Here is a 26,368-nt window from a genome sequence, read left to right on the forward strand (position 1 = left end):
TGTGTGTGTGTGTGTGTAATTCACCTTCTCAGTCGTGTGCTGGTCACCCAGCCAGTCTTCCCATTACGGAGCGAGCTCAGAGCTCATAGACCGATCTTCGGGTAGGACTGAGACCGCATCAATACACAACACAAACCGGGAAAGCGAGGCCACAACCCCTCGAGTTACATCCCGTAACTATTTACTGCTAGGTGAACAGGAGTCACACATTCTAAGAGGCTTGCCCATTTGCCTCGCCGCTTACCGGGACTCGAACCCGGGCCTCTCGATTGTGAGTCGAGCGTGCTAACCACTACACTACGCGGTGTGTGTTTCACTGTTTGATCTGCTGCAGTCTCTGACGAGACAGCCAGACGTTACCCTACGGAACGAGCTCAGAGCTCATTATTCCGATCTTCGGATAGGCCTGAAACCAGGCACACACCAGGACACAACTCCTCGATTTACATCCCGTACCTACTCGCTGCTAGGTGAACAGGGGCTACACGTGAAAGGAGACACACCCAAATATCTCCACCCGGCCGGAGAATCGAACCCCGATCTTCTGGCTTGTGAAGCCAGCGCTCTAACCACTGAGCTACCGGGAGTGTGTGTGTGTGTGTGTGTGTGTGTAAGGTATATACTCATATTTGCAAACATGCCAAGGAAGTTCTCGGTATTAAGATGAAAACAACTGCTTTGCCTGAACTGTCTTCATGATATTACTATGAATGGACACAGTATTTGTAAACAATGGTGAACCTTCCTTGTGTAACGCCTGAAGCTTAGAATGTTAGGTACCGAGCCTCTTACAGTGTAGGTGAGGTCTCTTGGTAGTAGTAGTAGTAATAGTAGTAGTAGTAGAAGTAGTAGTAGTAGTAGTAGTAGTAGTAGTAGTAGTAGTAGTAGTAGTAGTAGTAGTAGTAGTAGTACACACACACACACACACACACACACACACACACACACACACACACACACACACACACACACACACACACACCTTTATTACATTTTATAACATAACAATTATTCCAACAGTTTACCATTTCCATCACGCACTAAGGCGGCGAAGGAGAAAGGAGAAGGAAGGAAGAGAAACTGTACATTATTATATTTTTTTGTATATTTCCTGCGGGGTTAATGTGTATAAGAGCAACTTTATGAGTCCGTTCAAGTTTTCTTTCCCCTGCGTAGTAGGATGTGACTTTCGCTTGTGTGTGTGTGTGTGTGTGTGTGTGTGTGTTTGATTGGATATCAGTTGATAAAGCCACGTTGGTCTTCCCAATATTCCTACTTCCCTGTCACATCCCCGGGACGTAAGGCTGATGAGTCACATACGGAACCCGGACCCCATAGCAAGGAAGAGGCGTGATGGGCAGAAAACTCATCCGATTAGAGTGTACAGGTGTTGGGCGTCTGGAATGGGTGTCAGTATCTTTCAAACACACCTATAGCACCTCCTGTTTATTTGTATAGTGATTAATTACCTTCATATTATAACTTCCTGCAGTTGTTGTGTAAGCGAGTTTCCTTTGAAGGGACCTCTTTGTGACGTCACTGCAACCCTCGTCACTGGTTGGTGCCATGAATCGATGTGTTTACCGCGCTAAGTAACTGTGTCTGGAAGCCTCCACAGGCACACGCAAGTACGCCCACACACTACGACTTGACTACATCTTCCCTGTGAGCCAGGTATTATGTGGGAAGACTTACCGGTGTGTTTGGAGGCGAAAATGATCACTAAATAAATGCAGGGAGTTAATATTCAGAGGAGACGTGAAGGCTGCAGCCAAGCCCCGCCCAGAAGAGTGTTGACAATATGCTGGTGCGCCGAGACGCTCCACCACCAGTCAGACGAGACCAGTGGAGTTTTGCGGTTGATCCTTGCTTACTTACACTCGCTTGCCGTTGTCTTGGTGGCACGCAGATCAAAGACAGCTGCTCTGACCCGCCACTCACTCTGTGCTCGCAATGGCGCCCCAAGCCCCAGACCAGGTACTGAAGGACGACTTGCTAGAGGGCGAAGAGGAGCACCATGACGTGTTGGAGGTGCGAGAAATTAACATTGACATTCGAAAAATACTCTCTGACCTGCGAAATGTGGACTGGTCGAAGGTGGTCTGGAAAAACGTGATACTGTTCTTTCTGCTTCACATATACAGCGTGTACGGCCTTTACGAAGCAATCTTCGTAGCGCAGTGGAAAACCCTCGCTTTCAGTGTGGTGCTTTACTTCATGGCCGCGCTGGGGATCACCATGGGAGCACACCGGCTATGGTCTCACCGCTCCTTCAAGGCTACGTTGCCCCTGCGTATAATTCTCGGTGTGTGTCAGACCATAGCCTTTCAAAACGACATCTACGAGTGGGCGAGGGACCATCGCGTGCATCACAAATACAGCGAGACAGACGCCGACCCACACAATGCACGACGCGGCTTTTTCTTCTCGCACATGGGTTGGCTGATGTACCGCAAGCACCCGAGTGTCATCGAAAAAGGCCGCCGCCTCGACCTGTCTGACCTGGAGAAAGACATAGTGGTGATACTGCAGCGAAAGTACTACCTCCCGCTAGTGGTGACCATGTGTTTCGTGCTGCCTACTGTCATTCCCTGGATGATGTGGGAGGAGCGTTTCATCACGGCGCTCATGGTGGCTGGCTTCCTGCGCTACACCCTCGTGCTGCACGTCACTTGGTTCGTCAACTCCCTGGCGCACTGGGTGGGCAGCAAACCCTTCGACAAGAACATCTACCCCTCACAGAACTCTGTGGTGGCCTATCTGTCCCTGGGGGAGGGCTGGCACAACTACCACCACGTCTTCCCCTGGGATTACCGTACGGCTGAATTCGGCGGGCTCATTAACTACAATATTACCAGCCTAGCCATCGACCTGTGCAGCAAAGTGGGCCTGGCGTATGACCTGAGGACCGTCACGCCGGAAATGATCGACAGACGCATCAACCGTACCGGCGATCCGTCCTACGTCCCGATATACGTCAAGACCAAGACCAAGTAGAGCCCCGCCCCATCCTGCTCTGCCCCGCCACACCCCGTCACGACCCACCACGCAACGCCACACCCTCCTCGTCCTCTCCACCACCGCCCCGCCCCGCCCCACACCCCGCACCCTTCACATGCACAATAATCTAGAACGTAAGGCGGTATGAGTGTGTCTCTTGAAGTAACTTAAAAATATCAATTCCTTGCAAACTGAGATGATTTAATGTAATGATGATGAATCCCATATTTGCTCCTCCCAGTTAGATTATATAACTATTAAAGGAATGAATGGTTCTTGTACGGTACGTATTATATATTATATATAATCCATTGCCTTCTATATTTGCAAAGTTTTGAAAGTTGATGCAATGATGAATATACATCAATGCTATACATAAGAATAGTTGTCAAAGGAATACATAGGGACCGAAGTATTTTTTACCTGTGAGAACTCTGCTGATATGAAATATACATAGAAGAAGTATTAGTACATGTTCTGAATGTCTTAGCTACACGCCAAAGCCTCCTCGTACATATACATTTATTTAGTTTACATGTATATCAACACACCAAGGAACTGCACCTCAAAACAATCTGTCTCACTCACTACAGTAGTAGTATCGAAACTTCATGAAGCGTCGAAACACCTGAACACTTACAAAAAGATGAAAGAAAACATTTGGCAACACTCGAGACTGTGGTTCCTTGGCCTCTCGATCGGTGCGTGCGTGAGGTGTGCTGACGTGTTGCACCTGGGAGAACAGTGTTACCTAGACCCTGTGTTGATACTGCGGAGTGTGGAGTGAAGGTCCCTTACCACTTCCAGGATGTTGCAAAGATGATTTTTTTTTTTTATCTTGTCTTATGATGCGTTGTGTTGCGTTTAAGACAATGCAGTGTTACCTAGATTGTGTTACCAAGTGAAGGCCCCGGGGCGTATCACTTCCAGAAGTTGCATGAAGGTAGTCATTCATTTTTATTTTCATTATGTCTTGTGTCGCGTTGTGTTGTTATTAAGACAATACAATATTATTTATTCAAATGAAGGCCTTTTGTTCACAAGTGTTGCAAAGAAAGGTAGTCACTCTTATCGTTATTAGATCTTGTGTTGCTCTTAACCCAACACAGTGTTACCCAGGCTTTGGCGTTGATGCAAGTAGTGAAAGCTTATCAAACTCAGTGTTGCAAGGGAAAGTTACCAGTCACTGCTTGTCTTCCTGCGTTTGTGTTGCGTGTTGTTATTCCTGATAAGTTTTCGTGTCAATAACAACTATGTCCACACACGAAGGTTATTCCATGATGTATTCACCTGCAATTCTCCTTGTTGATAAATTCCCATGATATTACTTTACATAACATTACCCTACTGCTTCATCTCATCTTACCTTACTTTACCGTACGTTACCTTACCTTACCTTACCTTACCTTATCTTACCCTACTTAACCTTATTTAACCTTACCTTACTTTACGTTACCTTCTTACTTAACCTAATCTTACCTTACCTTTCCTTACCTAACCTTACCTTAACTTTCTTAACTTACTTCTCCTCACCTTACCTCATCTCACATTACACATTACCTTGCCTTACCAAACCAAACATAGAATAACTTAATTAATCATGTTAGGAACTACTCTGAGGGAATTTTCTGCGTGCAATGTTCATGAGAGAAGTTAGTCTATGTAGAGCTTACGGTACACGCTCACAACCTGGAAGACAACCAGTCACTTCTGCCGCCCTGGTCTTATTTAAATGCTGGTTGTGTTGAGGTTGGGTTCACTAAATGGCGGTGTTAAAGAAAAAAAAAACTTTTTTTTTATTATGTTGAGTTTTTTTGTGTTTTATGGGTTATAAGTAATAATACTTGACTTTTATACACTTTTGTACTACTCATACATATATTGCATTATTGAATTTTTTTTTCTGTAAATGTTCTTGACTTTTTACAGTTATTTTCATCGATATTATGTTTCTATATACTATTACTATTATTTCTAACATTGTTCTTCCCTCTTTTCATCACTACATTTTGTCCTGACTGACTGACTGACGGAAGATAATTTGAGCGCCTTAAGTTTTAATTTATGGGCAGCGTGAGTGAAACTAATTAGCCACGTGTTACTGACCTTCACGAGGACCACAAAAGTAAGGTCCTTGTCACTCTAGTCATTGCTGAGCTCATGAGATCCTAGCCACGTGTTTCCCTCTCCATCCCATACGGACCAACCCTTCAGGTGTTCCCTGTCCCCCCACTGTGCCAATCCCCTTCCCTTCACTTCTTTCCCTCCCTTCCGGAAACTAACTATCTATGAGCCCCTCGCTGCAGGCAAACCTACACCTGTTTCCTTCCCTTCCTTCCAGATCAAACCCCCCCCCCATTACCCACACGTGTTTTCTTAATCCCCCCTCCCCTTTAACTAACTAGCCGTCCTTTTCCTCGTGATTCTCTCCCTTCTCCTACCTAACCCTTTTATCACTCTCTCTCTCTCTCTCTCTCTCTCTCTCTCTCTCTCTCTCTCTCTCTCTCTCTCTCTCTCTCTCTCTCTCTCTCTCGATAATCCTGAGTACCTTTCCTATTGTTCAATATCTCTCCTCCCTTCAGGTCTCCCACAGGTCCTAACAGACTCCTTTCCCTTCCCTCAAGTTTTCAGGCCCTGCTCAGCCCCTTTCCTCTTTCTTTCCTCCTGGTCATATTCCCCTACATTTTCTCCCTTCCCATCCCATATTTCCTTGATTATTCTGATCATCGCTCATGTGTTATCGCTTCTTTCTCTTTTCCTTCCTTCAGTACCTCCTTTTTTTTCCCCTTGAATTTCATCTTTTTACCTTTTTTTTCTCCCTTTTACTACCTTTCACTTTTCTTTTTCCTTCCATTTCAATCTTTCCTTTTCTTTCCTTTCCATGGCCCTTCCTATTACTACCTACTTTCCTTGCTGTTTCCATGTCTTTTTTTCGTATGTCGCCTCCTTCCCTCTCTCTCTCTCTCTCTCTCTCTCTCTCTCTCTCTCTCTCTCTCTCTCTCTCTCTCTCTCTCTCTCTCTCTCTCTCTCTTTCCCATTACATGTCCAGCGGGGAAAGAAGGTTCGAGAAAATAGTTAGTGTGCATTCATTTTCATGCCAGGATGAATCTGTGACCGCAACACGTGGCCAACAAGTTGAGTACAGCTGTTTTTTTTTTTTTTTTTTTTTTTTTTTTGGGGGCGTGGGTGGGGGTGGCGGGGAGTTCAAAGTACATGTGCATTTTTTCCGCTTCGATACCTCCCTATCTTTCCCCGCCATGTACTTTCACCTGACCCTCTTTCTATACCTCTATCCTCCCCATGAGTTTATCTAGGGTTTCCTATCATATTTAGTTGTACTTTAGTTGTTCACTTTCACTATTAGTTATTCTTTGATTGATATTGTTTTCCCTTGATTAATTTATTTTTGTCATGTTTTTATCCGAGTGCTTATCTGGAGCTCATCATCTTACTTATGTGTCCTCTATGTACTTTCACTCCTTGTCATCTATTTTTTTACTCCGTATTCCTTTTATTATTTTGCTCTTCTATCCTCTTTTCTTTATCTTTGCTTTCGACTCTCATCTTTTGTCTCGTTTTCTCCTTAATATCTTGGATTTCTTACCTCTAACAGTTTAAAATCCCTTTCCTCTGATACATTTGTCTCTTGTTTTCACTTTGTCAGGGTAATTTATCAATTTATGTATCCTCCCATCTTTACATCATCCGTTTGACTCCTCTCTCCTTCCTCCTCCCTTCCCTTATCTCAGACACGGAAAAAAATCTTATGTTCCTTACTTTTATCTTCGTTTCCACATTAATATCCTCCTCTCCTTATCACATCCTTATAACTCTTCCCTCCCTCCTCTCGTCCCTTATCCCAGTAAAATCCTCTTTTATCCTCCCTTCATCTTCCTTATCTCATCCCGTTACTCCTTCTCTCCTCCTGTCCCTTCTCCCTAACACTGCTAGGGTTTTTATGAGGCTCGCCGCGGAGGAGTCACGCTGAATCACGCTGGTTTGTTTACTTAGTCAGCTGATTGTGGTTCCGTCCTCCCGCCCGCCCCTCACTTGCTATGCCTCTTATATTATGACTTGTTTTTGATGACGTGTGTTTTGTGTTTCGGTGTTTAATAACTTGTGTAAAAAAAGAAAAAAAAATAGGAAAGGTGGTGTATTATTGTGTATTTATATATCTTTACTAGTGCTGCAGCCTTTCATTATATATCATTATTATATATACATGTTTGTGAAGCACTATCGTTGTCAGTATAGTCATTATAAACGTACGTATTATACCGACACAAGTAATGAAGGAACATCTGTAGATTCGCTAACCTATGATGAAGGGGATTTGTAAATCTGAATTTGATGCTAAATGAAAACCGTACGTAGAAACAGTAACTCTATATACCCTCCTGAACTAGGCTAATCGTATAAAGGTCTAATGAAAGGAAGCTAGTAAGGGTAGAAGGATGTTGCATGGTGTTAGATTTAGGTTTACAAATACTCTGCACCGAGGCATCGAGTCTTGAGGTGATCCGTGGAGAACAATGACTGTGGTTCACTATGGGATTCTGTTGAGACATGGAGTGTGTGCTGGCTTTACTTCTGTTGGCCGGAGCTTCCTACCTATCATGCCTGTCTACTTCTTACCTGGGCAAAGCAGAAATGAAGTAATCGTGGTAATTAAGGAGGTACTGGCGTCCCTATGTTAACGTGGCCATGCAAACTGATTGTAGATGTGAAATGTTTAATTTTGTTATTGAAATTTTTATTTCTTGCCTTGTATACCTTAGCCAAGAACACGTGATTGTATGAAGGTTCTCCATCCCTTTATCTTTACCTGGCCATGCATACTGATCGATAAAGGGAAATGTGTACCAGGTTTGTGGTTTTGTTAATGAATTCATGTCTCGTTTTCTTACCTGACTTTAGTACATGTGATGCATGACGACGTTCTCCCACCCTTCATTTACACGTGGCCATGCATGCTGACTGAGTGTGTAAATTATCTGCTTATGATTTTGATAATGAATTCCTGGTTTGTTTCCGTAATGAATTCCTGGTTTGTTTCCATATTAGGGCCAAGTAGAGATGAAGCACTCGTGGTTAATAAGGGGGATGTCATCTTCCTCTTATACCTGCATTTTGATGAAGTGTATGATTTATTATTGTGATACTTGACTATATTATTTGTGTTGGGTTTGTGTAATGAGGAGTGCTCTTACCTTTATTTTACCTGACTGTCTGTTCAGGAATGCATTTTGATTACTGATTGGGCTTTGTGTTGTTAATGGTTATAATAATTACGTATCCAGTGTATCAACTATCTCTTAGTTTTCTGATATTAATGTCAAATGAATATTTTACTTCACTTGGAAGGCCCGTGTTGTAGTTAAAATCACGTGATTGGTGTTCATAACCGTTCTTTTTATTCCGTACACCTGAAAACGTGACAGGTAGTTTGTTTATTTTCGGTATGTGACGTGTTTTTTTTAGTTATAATGTTTTGATCTCTATACCAGGGCTCTCTTTCTACAAAGGTATATAATATTATATGACCAGACGTGTGGCCTCTTTATTAGAAGTCTCTTATTTCTTTGTATTCGCCACTCGTTCTACGTATACCTGGAGTCACTTGTAGCTTTTGTCATTCCATGTTCTCGCCCACCTTTATACCTGGACCCCGTTATACCAGTAAAGGTTTTGGTCTCATGTTAGGAGTCTCGTGTTCCCGTATTGTGTAATGGCCTCGTGTTCTATACCTGTACTTTGTAGCATTGTATTCTGGCCACCTTTATACACAGACTCCGTTATAATATCTAATGTGTGTATCTTCCTCTATATCAGAGTATTTTACTTGTAAATTATCTCTTGCTTTGTTCATTTATATCAAGTTATCTTCCTTCCTTGTCATTCCCTTAATTCTTTTACTTTTTATTTATTTTTTTTATTTTTTTTTATTTTATTATTATTATTTATTTATTTTTTTTTTTTTTTGTCTGGCCAGTTGTGTACCAGCTCTTGTTTTGGTAATCTATATCACGATTCTATCTAAGAGTGTATTCTATCATCGTTCTTGGTCCCCTTGTAAGTGTTTGTTTTGACCATTTGTTAGAATACCAGTTTTTGTTTATTCTTCCTTCTCTTACTTGTAGGGGTGTCAAAGCCAGCGGTCTAGACCGTATACCAGTTCTTGTTTTTGGTTATTCATATAATTTCTTAATTTTTTTCTAATAATGGTGTGTTAGGCCAACTGGCAGAATATCACCTCTTCTTTGGTCATTATGTCAGGGCATCGTTTCCCTAGTTTCTTCTCTTAAAGGTGCTCATGGCCAGCTGTCAGTGTATGAAGTAGAGCGCACCACACCACGTTCAGGATATTCATAGCACCACTATATGCTAAGTAATAGGTGGAGATAATGGTGATGTTCCATAATAACCCCCACAAGAAAAGCTTTATTTTTGGTGGATTTGTGTATATACTTCTTATATAATGAAGCTTGCCCAATGATTTTTTTCTATTTATTTTTGTTATGTATATCTTGCTCCTTTTTCCGGTTGTGAACAAGATGATGATGGTTGAAGTATAACACTATATATTCGGTTCTTGAGTATTATTACTACAAGTCCTGTGCGTGTGTGTGTGTGTGTGTGAACGTGTGTGTGAGCGAGCGTACATATACATGTTGTGTTGTTGCAGTGCTTCTTGATCAGTTCCTGGACTCCTGTCACTTCAGCGTGCACTCTGTTCCCGTTTCAAGGTGACTGTAGCAAGGACGCATAGCCATACCTGACCCTCACCAGTAGAGCCACTTGAATACCAACACCTGGGCACCTCATATAGCGACCTGCCATTCACTGCTCGGATGTTTAAACAACAGTATTCTGAAACACTGCTACACCTACATTACTTTAATTTGGTTCAAATTGAAGTTATAATAGTTTTAAGGGTGTTTTAACTGTTCTAGTGTCAGATTAAGAAGATTCCTACATTATTAACAAAAGATACTTTTGGTAACCCGGTTAATCATCTTTGGTTTTTTAAAATGGTCGTGGTGAGAGTGGTTTCTGAATACGCGAGTCACGCTGTCACACAGACCCACTCACACACACACACACAAGGACTTTCTCCCTGTTCCTCCTCCTCTTCCTTCTGCACTTAGCTGTTGGTTATATCATGCTTACAGTTATTGATAAGCGTATTGTAGTAGGGGCAAAAAAAAAAAAAAAGGAAGTTTAAAGTAATTTACCAAGAATCTTCTGTGATATGTACCACAATGCAAACTTTTTAGGGAGAGGAAAGGCGTCATTATTATTATTATTACTATTATTATTATCATTATACCAAGCTGGATCAAACCTGGTTATCCCACGTCTTGCCATCATGACCCCTGCTGCTGTTGCTATTACTACTACTATTACTGCCACTGCTTAAATTACCTCTGTCACTTCTAATGTTTCGTATCAAATAACCTCTCTCTCTCTCTCTCTCTCTCTCTCTCTCTCTCTCTCTCTCTCTCTCTCTCTCTCTCTCTCTCTCTCTCTCTCTCTCTCTCTCTCTCTCTCTCTACACTGACTTCGCCACCATCACTACCACCACCCCTTCCCTTTCCTCCCTTCTTCCCCCTCCACTTAGAATCCCTCTATCGCCTCATCCCCCCACCCTCCTCCTTTCCACCCCTTTCGCTTTCCCTCCATTCCCATCTCTCCCTCTATTTCTACTCCCTTCAGAAAAAAAGAATCTCTCCTCAGCTCTCTCTTATTTACTCAAACAAAACCTTTCACAATTTTTATTGTTTTAACACACACACACACACTCTCTCTCTCTCTCTCTCTCTCTCTCTCTCTCTCTCTCTCTCTCTCTCTCTCTCTCTCTCTCTCTTTCCATTACATTTAGAAATCCAAACATCTTTCATTCAAACACTAAAATCTTCACCAAATCAGCCCACTTCTTCACTTCTTTTCCGGACAAGTCAATATTAAGACTCGTTTTAATGTCTATTCTTCCTCCTCTCGCCTGTGATGTGATGGTAAGGCGTGGGCAAGCTATAGCAAGTTACTCCTTAGACCTCACGCTTGGATTCAGGCTTCGGCTTCTGCACCGCCTGTCTCTCTTACCTAAACCTTCGTACAGTTTTCGTCAAAAGTCATGTAATGTACCATAGTTATCTCCCACTGTGCTTTGAAGTTTTTTCGTAAATGTTTGTTAATCTTAGAAGTTTCACCGAGGTGCCAGTCAATCACTAAAAAACGCAAGTGGATGATTAAAACCTGAAGAATTAGTGTTTTGAAGCCTTCTTAAACGAGTTTAAGTCATGGAAAGGAGGAACTTAGTCTCCTAAGCCTAGCAGATTTAATAGTGTTTGATGGGAAGAGCGAAGCATTGTGGGAATGAGTGAGCTACAAGTACAGGATTTATGGCGTGGGCTGTACACTCCTTAAGATTACTGATATAACCTGCATGATTTACCATGGAAGGTTGAATTATTTTATTACGGCTCTCTGATATAGAAAAATAAAGGTAAATAAGTAAGAAAAATGATATACATACAACTAATACCTAAAATTTACTAGAAAGTATTTCTTAAGTGTACTTCAGGAATCTGGAAAATTAAAGCAGTTAAAAAGTAAGCAAACTAAAAAGAAAAAGGTTGATAAGGTTCATAGTGTTATTTTTTAAGAATGGAATTATATACCTTTTGAATCTACGTGTCTTATTTTTATTTTATTTTTTCAATAGTCTGATAGTCTTCCTTGGATAATTATCAAAACTGTGGTCAATAAAGTAACGACCGTGAATAGTTGTTTCAGTTACCCCTGGGCAGAGAGAGAGAGAGAGAGAGAGAGAGAGAATGATTGAAAGCACTATATAAAAAGAATCATAAACAAAATAGAACCATGAATAGTAAGAATCGCATACATAAACAAGTCTTGCTTTACTGATACATGAATAAAGGACTGGTCATGATATTCTATTAATTAATCATTCAGCTTTTCATGCTATCATGATCAATGAGAGAGAGAGAGAGAGATTCAGTTGTATCCGTGTGTGTGTGTGTGTGTATGATGTGAGTACATTTCTTCATTCATGTGCGGGTGTGCGTGACAATGTACATGAAATTTATGAGTGCAAGCACTACACGCGTCTACTTACACGCACATAGCCGTGATTCTGTGTGTATAAATGTGTGCGTAACATTAGTGTAGAGTATTAGTAGTAGTAGTAGTGGTAGTGGTAGAAGTAGTAGTGCGTGTATGTACAATATTGTTCAGTTTATTTAATTGTTTATTTTTTTTTTCTTAAATCTCTCATGTCATGAGATGTTTTATTTCAGTCCTTCTTCAACCTTAAGAAGAAATGTATTCTGTAAGTTAAGGTTGAATTATGATATGTTAAGTTATGGTACGGTAGATTGGGATAGGTTAAATTATGTTAAAGTTAGATGAAATAAGATTAAATTAATTAGATTATGTATAAGTTACATTAGATTAGATAACGTTAAGTAAAACTAGTTAAAGTTAATTTAGTTAGATGAGATGGGGCTAGATTACATTATATTAGATTATTTTGGGACTAGATTACGATTAGAATAGGTTAATTAGAATAAGTTGCTCAGATTAGATTAAGTGAGTTTAGGTTATGATTGGGTTTAGCTAAGAAAGCCCTGAGGAAGTTATTTGCCGTCAGCCCAAGATAAGTTAAATTAAGAAGATAATAGGAAAAGAAGGAAAGAGAAAGCCAGATCTGGACAAAGAGAGAGTTAGAACAGGAAGTAAAGGAAAACAACTGTAAGAAGAAATACATGCGCTCGAGGATGCTTAAGGGAAAACCAGAGAACTAAGCAGGTGAGAGAGAGAGAGAGAGAGAGAGAGAGAGAGAGTAGATGATAGAAGAAGATAAAAGATGCAGAAAGATGAAAGAAGGAAGGAAAGAGAAGTATGAATGGGAAAAGAAATGGAAGAAAGAAAAAGAAAGGAAACAAGAGGAAATTAGTGAAGAGAAGAACGGAGTAGAAGAAAAAGAGAGGAAAACTGAAAAAAAAATAATGGAGAATTAGAGAGAGAGAGATTGAGAGAGAGAGAGAGAGAGAGAGAGAGAGAGAGAGAGAGAAGGAAACTAGTGGAGAGAAAAGTGGAGTGAAGACAGAGGTGGAGGGAAGGTCTGGGTAACACGACGCGCGACTTAAAGGGGCACTCTCTCTCTCTCTCTCTCTCTCTCTCTCTCTCTCTCTCTCTCTCTCTCTCTCTCTCATTTTAAAGGTTGTTGTGGCGTTCCAGTGGCGTGGTGGTCATGGTCTTGTTGTTATTGCTGTTATTGTTTTCTTGGTGGTGGTAGTGGTAGTGGTGGTGATAAATATGTTAATAGTGGTATAAGCTGTGGCGGTAGCGGAAATACCAGTGATAGTAGTAGTGATAGTAGTAGTAGTTATAGTAGTAATATCTAGTAGAAATAGTTGTAGATAGCTGTTCTACCACCGCTCATCCACGCCCATCCACGTCCATCCACACCCATGCTAACACAAACATACCTGCTACCACGCCCTTGCATATTATCGACCTGGGGAGGATAGCTGGTCTGGGCTGATGAGGAGTGAGTTGAGCATGGGCTGATTGGTAGAATTAGAGCCTGGATGATGGTAGGGGTGAAGATAGGATGTTACTGTAAGGGTGACGATGGGATGAGGAAATAAAGATGTGTGTAATAGGGCGGTTTGGGTTTGCTTAGGTTAGGTTAGGTTAGATTAGGCTGGGCTAGGCTAGGTTAGGTCAGGTTAGCTTAGGAATGGAAAATTTTAGGGATGTCGGAACTATTGTCACAAGAGGGAAATATAAAGTGATGAGACCTAATTCAGTTGTAATGGATCCTGATGTAAACCTAACTTTACTGCACATTCCGTAAGTCAGCAAGATTCATGGAGTGGTCGGTTATACATACCCGGTTCCCTCATTAACTCTTTCACTACTGGGATGCTTTCTTACCAAGAGTTTGGGTATGATTAGAAGATTTTATTTACATTAGAAAGGGATTAATGGTCAGAGTCTTCACTATTCTAATCCACACAAGTTTCTGAACCTATATAAAATTGCCAAACAGTAACCAAAATGAACATGAAAACACGTCATGGTAATGAAGTGGTTTAGTTACTCCAGGCAGAACCTAACTCACAACAACGCTCCTTCTCTATCATCTTTAGTGAACATCTCACAACAAGTTTCAGCTAACTAACTTTGTCTAGTCGGAGGCCTGTGAGCTGTGACTTAGCTATCGTGTGTCCGGCTAACTCAGATAAACATCTGTAACCCGGCACTGGTCCTTTATGTCAGTGAGGGGTGAGGAAGTGTGATAAGGTGGTGGGATGACTTTGGGTGACTAGTGGGATGGTGTTACTGTGGTTAGGTGTGGTGGAACTGGGGTAATGAAAGAGGGGTTTGATTGGGTTTGTTGGGGTGAATTTTTGGGTGATTAATGACGTGTGAAAGGTGAGTTTGTTGTAAAAAAGATACTAGATTTTTAACACTTCTTCCACCTAAATCATCTCTCTCTCTCTCTCTCTCTCTCTCTCTCTCTCTCTCTCTCTCTCTCTCTCTCTCTCTCTCTCTCTCTTAAGATAAATTTTGTGAGTACAAGAGTTCAGAGAAAATTAACTGCTTTCTCTTACTTTCCTTTCTGTTTACTTTTATTTTATTATTTCCTTCTTTCTTCACCGTCACCGTCCATACTCCTTCTCCTTTCCTCCTCCTCCTCCTCCTCCTCCTCCTCCTCCTCCTCCTCCTCCTCCTCCTCTTCACTCAGGATACAGAGTTGATAAGTTATATTACTGGCACGCACGTATCTTTTTATCTCCTCCTCCTCCTCATCATTGTTCTTTTATAAACATACGATATTAATAAATTATAATGTCTATACGTTTCCATGTTGTCTCCTCTCCTTGTTTTTTTCTTCCTCCTCCTCCTCCTCCTCCTCCTCCTCCTCCTCCTCCTCCTCTTTATCTGCGTCAATCTTCAATGCTGAAACCATTGCTTTTCAAAAAAATGTCAACACACACACACACACACACACACACACACACACACACACACACACACACACACAAAGTTGTCATCTAAACTAGATATTAATTTTCTCCTCCATATATATTTTTTCTTATAGGGACAAAACTTCTATATCTTATTTTTTACGTTAAAGAGATAACAGCTTTTTTTTTTCTTAAAGTAGCAACAGAGAGAGAGAGAGAGAGAGAGAGAGAGAGAGAGAGAGAGAGAGAGAGAGAGAGAGAGAGAGAGAGAGAGAGAGAGAGAGAGAGAGAGAGAGTGAATAACCAAATAAGTCTCTCCTTTCTACTCCACTCTCTCCCACAAGTCCACTCAATTATTCCATTCGTCCATATCACGTCCACTGGCCTTCACTTATTCTTCGTCCCAGGGCAATCAATCTCCACTGATTTACTGAACACTTGCTGATTCTGAAACACTTTTATTCAACCTTCCAAAAGCTTCAGAAGTTTTATAGTTGAAATGAATAGAATTCGAGAGTGCTTTTACATTTCTAGTGACAAATTGACAAGAGTTTTACGTTATGAACAGGAGAAACACTCTTAAGGAACAGGATAATCGTCTCTGTGGACTTTAAAAATAATCGTGGTCAAGTGACATGTTTTTTTTCAATGAGAGTGTTTTTAAAGTTTTAGTGATAGTCGTGGTAATCTAGAGCAAAGCATTTCTGAATATGATTCTAAGACTGACACTTTATTTCTTACGGTTCTAGTAACATATTAACAGGATCTCTACATCATATACAGAAGAAACACTATAAAAACCATGACCAGTCTTCTCTGTCACTTTTAAAAATAATCGTACTGGAAAATGAAGTGTTACTAAATATGATCCTAAGACAAGATCTGTTTTATTTGCTGTGCTACGTGAGGTGAAAAAGAGGAAGGGAAAGCCAGGGAAGGTCAGACAGAAAGGCCAATTTGAAATCTGGGGGAAACTTAAGATACGAGATTATGTTTTGTGGGATAAGTTTCTTGTAATTGACAGTAGTTGTGGAGATAACAGTAGTAGTAGTAGTAGTAGTTGTTGTAGTAGTAGTAGTAGTAGTAGTAGTAGTAGCAGCAGTAGCAGCAGCAGTAGTAGCAGTAGCAGTAGCAGTAGTAGTGGTAGTGGTGGTGGTGGTAGTGGTAAGTGGTGGTGGTGGTGGTGGTGGTGGTGGTGGTGGTGGTGGTGGTGGTGGTGGTGGTGGTGGTGGTGGTGGTGGTGGTGGTGGTGGTGGTGGTGGTGGTGGTGGTGGTGGTGGTGGTGGTGGTGGTGGTGGTGGTGGTGGTGGTGGTGGTGGTGGTGGTGGTGGTGGTGGTGGTGGTGGTGGTGGTGGTGGTGGTGGTGGTGGTGGTGGTGGTGGTGGTGGTGGTGGTGGTGGTGGTGGTGGTGGTGGTGGTGGTGGTGGTGGTGGTGGTGGTGGTGGTGGTGGTGGTGGTGGTGGTGTGTGGTGGTGGTGGTGGTGGTGGTGGTGGTGGTGGTGGTGGTGGTGGTGGTGGTGGTGGTGGTGGTGGTGGTGGTGGTGGTGGTGGTGGTGGTGGTGGTGGTGGTGGTGGTGGTGGTGGTTGTGTGGTGGTGGTGGTGGCAGGTGGTGGTGGTGGTGGTGGTGGTGGTGGTGGTGGTGGTGGTGGTGTGGTGGTGGTGGTGGTGGTGGTGGTGGTGGTGGTGGCAGTGGTGGTGGTGGTGGTGGTGGTGGTGGTGGTGGTGGTGGTGGTGGTGGTGGTGGTGGTGGTGGTGGTGGTGGTGGTGGTGGTGGTGGTGGTGGTGGTGGTGGTGGTGGTGGTGGTGGTGGTGGTGGTGGTGGTGGTGGTGGTGGTGGTGGTGGTGGTGGTGGTGGTGGTGGTGGTGGTGGTGGTGGTGGTGGTGGTGGTGGTGGTGGTGGTAGTGGTGGTGGCAGTGGTGGTGGTGGTAGCAGCAGTGGTAGTGTAGTGGTGGTGGCAACAGCAGTGGCAGTGGTAGTAGCAGTAGCAAGTGGTTGTGTTAACAGTAGTTGGTTGTAGCAGCAGTAGTAATGTGGTTGCAGCAGTAGTGGTGGCAGCAGTAGATGTTGTTGTAAGTAGTAATAGTGGTGTGCAGCAACAGTAGTAGTAGCAGCAGCAGTAGCAGTGGCAGTAGTAGCAGTGTAGTAGTGGTGGCAGTGGTGAGTGGTAGAAGGGTGGCAGTGGTGGTGCAGTGGTAGCAGTGGTAGTAGTAGTAGTAGTAGTAGAAGAAGAAGTAGAAGTAGTAGTAGTAATACTGTAGAAGTAGCAGTAGCAGTAGCAGTAGTAGTAGCAGCAGCAGTAGTAGTAGTAGTAGTAGTAGTAGTAGTAGTAGTAGTAGTAGTAGCAGTAGTAGTAATGAAACAAAAGCAAATTGCAGAAGTAAAAGGTTTATATAGAATTTAATGTTTCTGAGTTTGCCTTAATTTTGTTGTTTGTTATTTATGGATGCATATGTTGAGTTATCTATACCCTTAAGCTTGCGATGACAACTTGTTATATAAATCATGGCATCAAAATTCTTTCATTTACATTATTTAACTCCAGTGCAAGTATTTTTGTGAATGAAATTTACTCCACGTATATTCTTAATGAACGCAATCACATGAAAAAAAAAACCTTACATTTTTCTCTTATTGAATACTCTTTTCCTATCAACTGCACTTGTCCATCCCATCACAAAGAAAGTTAATTTTGTCTTCTATTTAATTTCTTTTTCGATATCTTTTTATCAACTATTTTTTGTTCTATCTGTCATATAGTAGAATAAAAAGTTCATCTTGTATCTCCTAATAAATTCAGACAGCACCTGCATATAAAAGGAATAGAAAATAATATTTTCACTCAATCTGATGTATTCTACTTTCCTTCTATTCACTAAATCTGCAACTGAGTCTGAATCTGGCTCCGCACCAGCACAAACCGGTTAGGTAAGAGAGGACGCGAGAGGAGGAGGAGGAGGAGGAGGAGGAGGAGCTAGAGGGTGAGGAAGAGCTGGAGGAGGAGAAGGACCCAGAGTAAGAGGTGAATCTGGGGCAGGAGGAGGAGGGCGAGGTAATGGAAAAAAAATATTGAGGTGGAATAAGGACAAAGAAAAAAAAAAGCAGGAAAACAAGACAAAAAAGATGCGTATAAGAAAATGGAGCAGCATCAAGAGGAGGAGGAGGAGGAGGAGGAGGAGGAGGAAGAGACGTACTGGTATTGACAATAAGAGCTGCATCTTGAGTCTCTAATGTCACGATGCGCTGGGAAAAAATGTCAATAATACAAGTTTTCTCTTATCTGGTAATAGTTTGTGATGGAGACGGGGAGATGATGTATGTTTTGTGCTATTCTCGGTATTACTTTTCAATGCATGGCATGTTTGATCTGTATTTTTGAATAGACAGAGGTAATCCGGTCAATGCATTGAAAGTTTAAATGCTAGATGCAAATGAAAGAAAGAAAGAAAGACGTATTGGTAACCACGATGGGGCAAGAATGAATTCAAGCTCAAGACGAAGTAGAAAGACACTGGCATTCAAAAATACAGATCACTAGAATATCAGAGAAAGATTAAGAGTTGCCAATATAGTCAATAGAAAGCATTAAGAGAGGAGATAAGCTCATAAATAAAGGAAATAGAAAAAAAAATTGAACAGTTTAGACAGAAAACGAGAAGAGGAGGAAACTGTCTTTAGAATACACGAATGACTATAACATGCACTCAAATTACCAGAGCAGTCAGTAGGAACTGTTGCGAATATAAACAAGCTGATGGGTAGAGATGATAGATAGACAGCTGGACGCAGGTAGAGTCTTAATAAGGGATTGCCACGTGTAGACTGAGGGTCTCCCTGTATCTTCTCTTGTGTTCTCCCGTTGCTATTGTTGCTGTTGTTGATTGTGAAAGATAACAAGTCACTTCCTTCTCCTTTTGTGTGTTTTCTTGTTTATCTTGAAACCGATCTACGTTCTGTTGAGAGAGAGAGAGAGAGAGAGAGAGAAAGGCCTTTCTGCATGACCTCTCCCCACACTCTCTCTCTCTCTCTCTCTCTCTCTCTCTCTCTCTCTCTCTCTCTCTCTCTCTCTCAGGAGCGAAAATCTCTCTCTCTCTCTCTCACCGCACTCTCATCAGAGAGCGAAAATTTAAAGATGAGGAACATCACCGCACATCTCAGAGAGAGAGAGAGAGAGAGAGAGAGAGAGAGAGAGAGAGAGAGAGAGAGAGAGAGAATATTCCAATTAACGGCAAGTTTTCTGTAGTTGTTTATCCATTTTAAATTTTTCTCTAGTTAGAAAATGCCAAACGTAGCTCTTTTTTTTTCATTCCTCTTACTCTTCTCTTTCTCTATAATTTATTTCACTCTTATCTATTTACTAAGAACATTATAAAATTTAATATTCAAAGAAGGAGAAGATTGAATATATCTTCCCTTCAGATGAGGTATTTGATATTCCGTGGTCTGGCGTGGAATCTTAAACAAGAGCCGGAAGGAATGCACTATGAAATTACCACGTTACTATTGCTATCTTCAAATAAACTCCACGGATGTTGTTATTGATATTTCAAGGGAAGGTTGGCAGAATTCATAACCTTATTTAGCTCTAGCATATAAGGGAAGTTGCCAGCAAGAAGCCGTCTATATATAAGGACAAAGGAATTATTTGAATGGGAGTATATAATGGAAATTTGGTGTAGCTGTTGGTAGGGTGGAGGTTATATATGGTGGGGTGAGAATAATGATGGTGGTGGTGGTGGTAGTAGTAGTAGTAGTAGTAGTAGTAGTAGTAGTAGTAGTAGTAGTAGTAGTAGTAGTAGTAGTTGTTACAGTACACTCACACTCACTCTCACATTCACACACTTGATATACCGATTTTTGTTGGTGACAATGCTGTTAGTATTTTATTTTTGTTGTTGATACTATAACAACAGCAAAACTACTACTGCTGTTACTGCTACTAGTGTTATTACTGTTACAATTATTCCTATCACTACCATCAGTATTACATATACACTAAAAACTTTTATATTCCTGTGTGTGTGTGTGTGTGTGTGTGTGTGTGTGTGTGTGTGCTGAGTTCACGCCAGGGCCAGTAGGGTCAGTCAGGCGGGTTGTGTTTCGTGGAAGCGTTGCGTCTCTGCACTTTTCCCTCCGTTCTTCACTCACCTCACTGCCTTCCCTTCCTTGCCTTCCCTCCACTGCCTTCCCTCCACTGTCGTCCCTCCACTGTCTTCCCTCCACTGCCTTCCTTCCACTGCTTTCCCTCCACTGTCTTTCTTCCAATGTCTTTCTTCCAGGGTTATTATTCATGAGGACTGTGTATTATTTAGTGTGCGTTCTTGCTCGCATTTATTATCATATGCTGCTGTTGTGTATTGTCTTGGTCTTCTTGTTCTTCGTCGTGTTCTGTTGTTGTTGTTGTTGTTATTTTGTTTTTTTGTTGTTTTCATTGCTGTTTGTTGTTCTTGGTTGTTGTTTTTGTTTATTTTATTGTTTAGGTGTTGTGGCTTTATTTGTTTTGCTTGTTGTTGTTGTTATTGTTGTTGTTTTGTTTGTTGCTGTCTTGTTTGTTGTTTTTGTTATTGTTGTGTTGTTGTTTGCTTGTTGTTATTGCTGTTGTTTTCACTGTTGCTATTGATGTAGCTGTTATTTTGTTTTTTGTTGTTATTGTTGTTAATGTGCTTGTTGTTGATGGGGTTTTGCTTGTTTTCCTGTTGTTGTTTTTTTGTTTGTTGTTGTTTTTGTTCCTTATCTGTTGTTGTTGTTGTTGTTGTTGTTGTTTATTTATTGTTGATGTTGTATTGCTTTTTTTCTTGGTTTTTGTTTTAATTATTGTTCTTGTTGTTGTTATGCTTGTTGTTACTTTTATTAAATTAATGTTGTTGCGGTTGTTGTTATTTTTGTTGTTGCTGTTATTATTACTATTATTATTATTATTATCATTATTATTATTATTATTATTATTATTATTATTATTATTATTATTATTATTATTATTATTATTATTATTATTATTATTATTATTATTTATTATTATTATTATTATTATTATTATTATTATTATTATTATTATTATTATTATTATTATTATTATTTTCATTATCATTTACATTATTCATATTATTTTTATGTAAGAAGGGGAAAGCTGACCAAGGGCAACATAAAACGAAAAAGTCCACTTAGTTGCCAGTTTCCTTGCAGGTCCGAGAAAGTTAGCCAAAGAAAGGGATAAATGTCATGAAACCTCCATCTTAAATGAAGTCAAGTCATAAGAAGTTGGAAATACAGAAGCAGGTAGAGAGTTCTAGAGATTACCAGAGAAAGGAATGGATGAATGAGAGTACCGGTTAACTCTTGTATTAGCGAGTTGGACAGAGTAGGAGCTAGAAGAAAAATTCCTTGTGCAGGAAGGCCACAGGAGGATGGGAGGCATGCAGTTAGCAAGATCAGAAGAGCAGTTAGCATGAAAATAACCGTGGGACATAGCAAGAGATTCAACATTCTTGCGGTGAGAAAGAGGCTGAAGACAGTCAGGCTTCTTGTTGTTGCTGTTGTTGTTCCTGTTGTTGTTGATGTTGTTGTTGCTTGTTTTTTTCGTTATCGTTTTACTGGTTGTTTTTATTCTTGTTTTGCTTGATGTTTTTGTTGTGCTTTCTGTTTAATACCACAACAACAACAACAACAACAATTACTACTACTACTACTACTACTACTACTTTCTTCTACTACTACTACTGCTACTACTATTATTACTACTACTACTACTACTACTACTACTACTACTTTTTCTTCTACTACCACTACTACTACTACTACTACCACCACCACTACTACCACCATTACCACCACCACCACCACCACCACCACCACCGCTGCCACCACACTCACCACCACCACCACCACCACCACCACCACCACCACCACCACCACCACCACCACCACCACTACCACCTGCTGCTGCCACTGCTGTTGCCGCCACCACCACCACCACCACCACCACCACCACCACCACCACCACCACCACTACTGCACCACCACCACAACCACCACCACCACCACCACCACCACCACCACCACCACCACCACCACTGCTACTGCTACACTACTACAGCCACTACTATAGCAACTACTACTACTACTACTACTACTACTACTACTACTACTACTACTACTACTACTACTACTACTACTACTACAACTGCAACAACAGCAACAACTACTATTACTACTACTACTACTACTACTACTACTACTACTACTACTACCAACACTCATCACTACCAACTCATCAATCCCTTCCCATTCACTCACCACACACACACACACACCTGAATCCATCAGCTGAGTCACGTGGCGTCGCACACCTGCCCTGCCCCACTACCTGGAATGCGTGGAAGGGAAAGCAGACGCCGTGGGAGGCAACACGCACAGCCTCAGCCTGGCTAATACCATCCAACTCAATCCCATAATCTGAAACTCACTCCCATGTTCAGTTCCCCCTCTGTTACCTAACTTGACCTGAACCAACTTAATAAAGAAGATCAGAATCCAACAGACATATATATATATATATATATATATATATATATATATATATATATATATATATATATATATATATATATATATATATATATATATATATATATATATATATATATATATATATATATATATATATAGACAGTTAGCTTTTCTTTATTATAGTTAACTGATAAAAAATGTGATAAAGTTCAAGCTCGATACTCACTAGGTAATACTCACTAGGTGATACTCACTAGGTGGAGAACAAAATATAAATGAGTATAGAGTTTTTTATTCACTCTTTTCGCACTTTATTAAATTATTCTTGCACTCATTTATTCATTCATGCACATTATTTATTTATTAATTCATTTATTATGTACAACACTGTTAATGGAGAGGATATGTAGTAGTAGTAGTAGTAGTAGTAGTAGTAGTAGTAGTAGTAGTAGTAGTAGTAGTAGTAGTAGTAGTAGTAGTAGTAGTAGTAGTAGTAGTAGTAGTAGTAGTAGTAGTAGTAGTAGTTGTTGTTGTTGTTGTTGTTGCTGTTTTTGTTGTTTTTGTTATTGTGATAGCAAATGTTGTGTGTTCTTGTTACTGAAAGTGTTATGTCAAATTCAGTTTAGTACATATCAGTTAATTTGAGTTCAGTTAAGTACAGTTCGACGTAGTCCAACCAGTCAGTCCAGTTTAGTTAAGTTCAGTTATGTCTAGAATTAATTTAATTTGATTCCAGTTTAGTGCAATTATGTTTAGTTCATTTCAGTCTAGTTAATTTCAGTTCAATTAAATTTATTTCATGTTTTCTTGTGTCGTGTTAAGAGAAGATTTTGTCTCTTTTTATTAATAAAAAATACTAAAATTATACGTTTAGCTTAGTTGAGTTCAAATCAGTTAAGACGTGTATCGAAGAATTAAGTCGAAGCTATGCTAATGCAGTATATTAACAGATACAAATCACACTTATCACACAACAGCCTCGTGAGGGTCAAAAAGTATGCTGATGTACGTTTCTCCTCCTCATTAACATTCCAGTCATATGATTATTCAGTCGAGGTTGAAAGTAGAGTATTAATAAAAGGTCACTCTTATAACATAACAGCCTCGTGGTGGCTAACAGATATGTTGCTTTTTTCCATCTGTATCTTTTGTCACTCTATGGATTCAGTCGAGGTTCATAATTGAATTCAGTTACGGATCGTGAGTTTGAGTAAGAAAGGAAGGCAGCAGTGTGTCACTGGAGTGTCTGCTGCGTTGCGCATGGCATGCTTCACCTCAATCAACAAGAACCGTTAGCACAATTATTCCCGTGAAGGCAGATTATGTACAGCCACTGAATGCCTGGAGCGTCTGCGCCTGCTGGCTGGCTGGTCGGCTGGCTGGCTGGTTGGTCGTCGCAAAGAAAACGGATCACCAAGAAAAATAAGAACACTGAAACAAAAATAACGACGCGCCATCACATTTCCTGCGTTTCATTGCTTGACTTTTTCCTTTCAAACTTACTCGTGGCACGGAAGCGACGGTTTACTTGCTGTCTGACATGTTTTTCTGTATCTGGTTTTATTCACTTCTTTATGCATCGATAAAGCTTCTCAGCTACTCAGCGTCTCGAGCTGGTATTACGAAGGAGACGCTGTAGAGACGCGTAGGTGAAAGTTCATAATTATATACTCGTATTTGTATCTGACGGGGAGGGCACTGGAGGTCACTGCATCTTTAACTGTCTGTAGTAGGAGGAGGATGTAAACGTTTCGTGAAAGTTTTCCTCCTTCTGCGACTTCTTCAGTGTGTTGTGTCCATTGAGTTGTGTAAGGTAAAGAGGAGCTGACTGAAAGTATGTAAGGGAGTTTCTGGAAGGATCTTTGTTGTCTTTTCTGAATTTCATAAGAGGTGAAGACTAGGATATCAGGTTGTGTTTTTAGGGAGGTGGTGAATATGTAGGACTGTTGCTGGACGGGTTCTGCTTATTTTTCTTCTGCCACTACTTCAGAGCTGCCTGTAAGTACGTAGGAGGTAAACAGTATATAGGAAGGTTTCTGGATGGATTCCTTTTCTATCCCACTCTTCCGCCTTCAGCTCCCCTCTTCTTCTTTTACTACTTCTTCAGGCAGTGTAGGCTGTTTCTGCAGGAGGGTCACCGGCAAACAATTGTCTATAGGAGGCAAGAGCGGCCAGTACATAGGACAGCTCCTGGTGCACACTTTCCCAGGGCGTCTTCTGCTGTAGGGCGTGGGTGATGGCAGTGACGGCGTGCGGGAAGTGGATGGGCGTGTCTGGGTCCTCGGGGTCAGGTCCTAGCATGAGGTGTGTGGTGAAAGACCGGCCTACGCCTCGAGGTCCCAGAAGTCCCCGCTCTAGGTTCGCCAGCCACCACAGCCGCTGCTCCACCTGCCTGGCTCAGTGGAGAGGTAGTATATTGGTCAGCCTATTTGTGCATTGAAAGATAAGCTATATGTACAATGAAATGATGACTGCTGTGCATTGATGAAAGGGTTACAGTCATACGTACAGTGAGACAGTGACTGTTGAGCATTGAGTGAAAGCGACAGTTATTGAAGAAAGGGTAGCAGTCATTATGTACAGTGATAGGCACATTGGTCATACCTTGTTATGCACTGAAGAAAAAGTAAGTCATACATAAAATGAAAGGGAGACGGTGTATTGACCACATTTTGTGATGCATTAAAGGAAGAAAGGACGAATCTCGTACATTAAAATAGTGATTGTATTGATCACCCATTGTTATGTATAGAAGAAAGGGTAACAGTATTGATCACACCTTACCCACTGATGAAAGAGTGATATTGATAAATTGCAAGATTATGATCCGCGAAGACGTGAAATGATGTAAAATAATGACATGTACGTGGAGAAATATGACCCTTACTGTGAAAAGTAATACAATTCAGTTTGACATGGCAATGAAGTACTACGCAGTTAAAAGAGAAATAAAGAAAATGAAGAAGACCCATAGAAAATATGTTCAGATTAACATTAAGAAACACACCCATACATCAAGACAACGAACGAACGAAACATACAAGTCATGAAAAAAGGAAGCTGTATAAAGGAAAAATAAACATGAAATACACCTACATCATACCACCCTCCCAAACTTCCCTACCTACCTAACTACATACATACATACCCCCTCCAACAACATACAGACCACGTCGTTAGCAAAGATCATATCACAAAACAAGAAGGAGTCGAATAGAATAATAATGCCAATCTTTACTTCTCATCTTTTACCGTCACGTCACGTTCATAGCTTCACGTGACACAATGGGCTGCGTTTTTATACACAGCGTTATATATCGAGATATATATAGCGTTGATATTATGCCAGCCTGCTTTGGTCCCTTATGCAAGGACAAAATATAAGATAAGTCAAATGAAGATCTAAAAGGAGTCTCGTCTGCTTCTTGGGGCCCAATGAAATAAGTGAAGTGTACTAAAGACCTTTGGAGAGTCCTTCCTATTCCCTGTGGTCCTATACACGAAGACAAACACATGAGGAACCTATCAATGACCTTAGAACTTTTGTCTATCTACTGTGGTCCCATAAACGAAGCCAAACAAGTAAAGAGAATAAAAGACCCTAAGAAAAAAAAAATCTTATCAACGTTTTGTGGTACTGTTTACAAAGCCAAACACAAGAGAAGCTGAAAGATCCTGAGGAACACTAATGTACCTCCTGTGGTCCCATAAACGAAAGACAAAACAGCCAATAAAAGATCATCTTTTTTTGTGTTCGTATTTACGAAGAAAAACAAATGTAAAACCATGAAAGACTGATGAACGCTTGCTTACCTCCTGTGGTCTTCGCCGGGGTAGTGCTGCGGGTAGGGCCTCACGTAG

At 41.0% G+C, this 26,368-nt stretch overlaps 2 protein-coding genes across 6 annotated transcripts in view; one reads left to right on the top strand and one right to left on the bottom strand.

Annotated features, from left to right (window-relative positions):
- The first annotated feature begins 1,783 nt into the window (after window positions 1-1,783).
- LOC123512402 (acyl-CoA Delta-9 desaturase-like) lies at window positions 1,784-9,589 on the top strand. The gene has a single exon (XM_045268790.1). It carries the CDS (start codon window positions 1,954-1,956, stop codon window positions 2,995-2,997), a length of 1,044 nt encoding a protein of 347 aa, XP_045124725.1. The 5' UTR covers window positions 1,784-1,953; the 3' UTR covers window positions 2,998-9,589.
- A 13,194-nt stretch (window positions 9,590-22,783) lies between these two features.
- The window catches only part of LOC123512401 (aminopeptidase NAALADL1-like), a 25,972-nt gene continuing 22,387 nt past the window's right edge, over window positions 22,784-26,368 (bottom strand). For all 5 annotated transcript variants that reach the window (XM_045268785.1, XM_045268788.1, XM_045268789.1 and 2 more), the window contains exons 14-15: window positions 26,321-26,368; window positions 22,784-24,899 (exon numbers count right to left, since the gene is read on the bottom strand). The exon at window positions 26,321-26,368 is cut by the window's right edge and continues 76 nt beyond it. In XM_045268785.1, coding sequence (XP_045124720.1) covers window positions 24,611-24,899; window positions 26,321-26,368 — 337 coding nt within the window. In that variant the 3' untranslated portion in view covers window positions 22,784-24,610. The remainder of the gene's footprint in view (window positions 24,900-26,320) is intronic.

This window comes from Portunus trituberculatus, chromosome 33 (genome assembly GCF_017591435.1).
Source record: "Portunus trituberculatus isolate SZX2019 chromosome 33, ASM1759143v1, whole genome shotgun sequence".
NCBI lineage: Eukaryota > Metazoa > Arthropoda > Malacostraca > Decapoda > Portunidae > Portunus > Portunus trituberculatus.

Bases quoted from the DNA above. Each gene is read 5' to 3' on its own strand.
- LOC123512402 (XM_045268790.1), top strand. From the start codon at position 1,954: ATGGCGCCCCAAGCCCCAGACCAGGTACTGAAGGACGACTTGCTAGAG.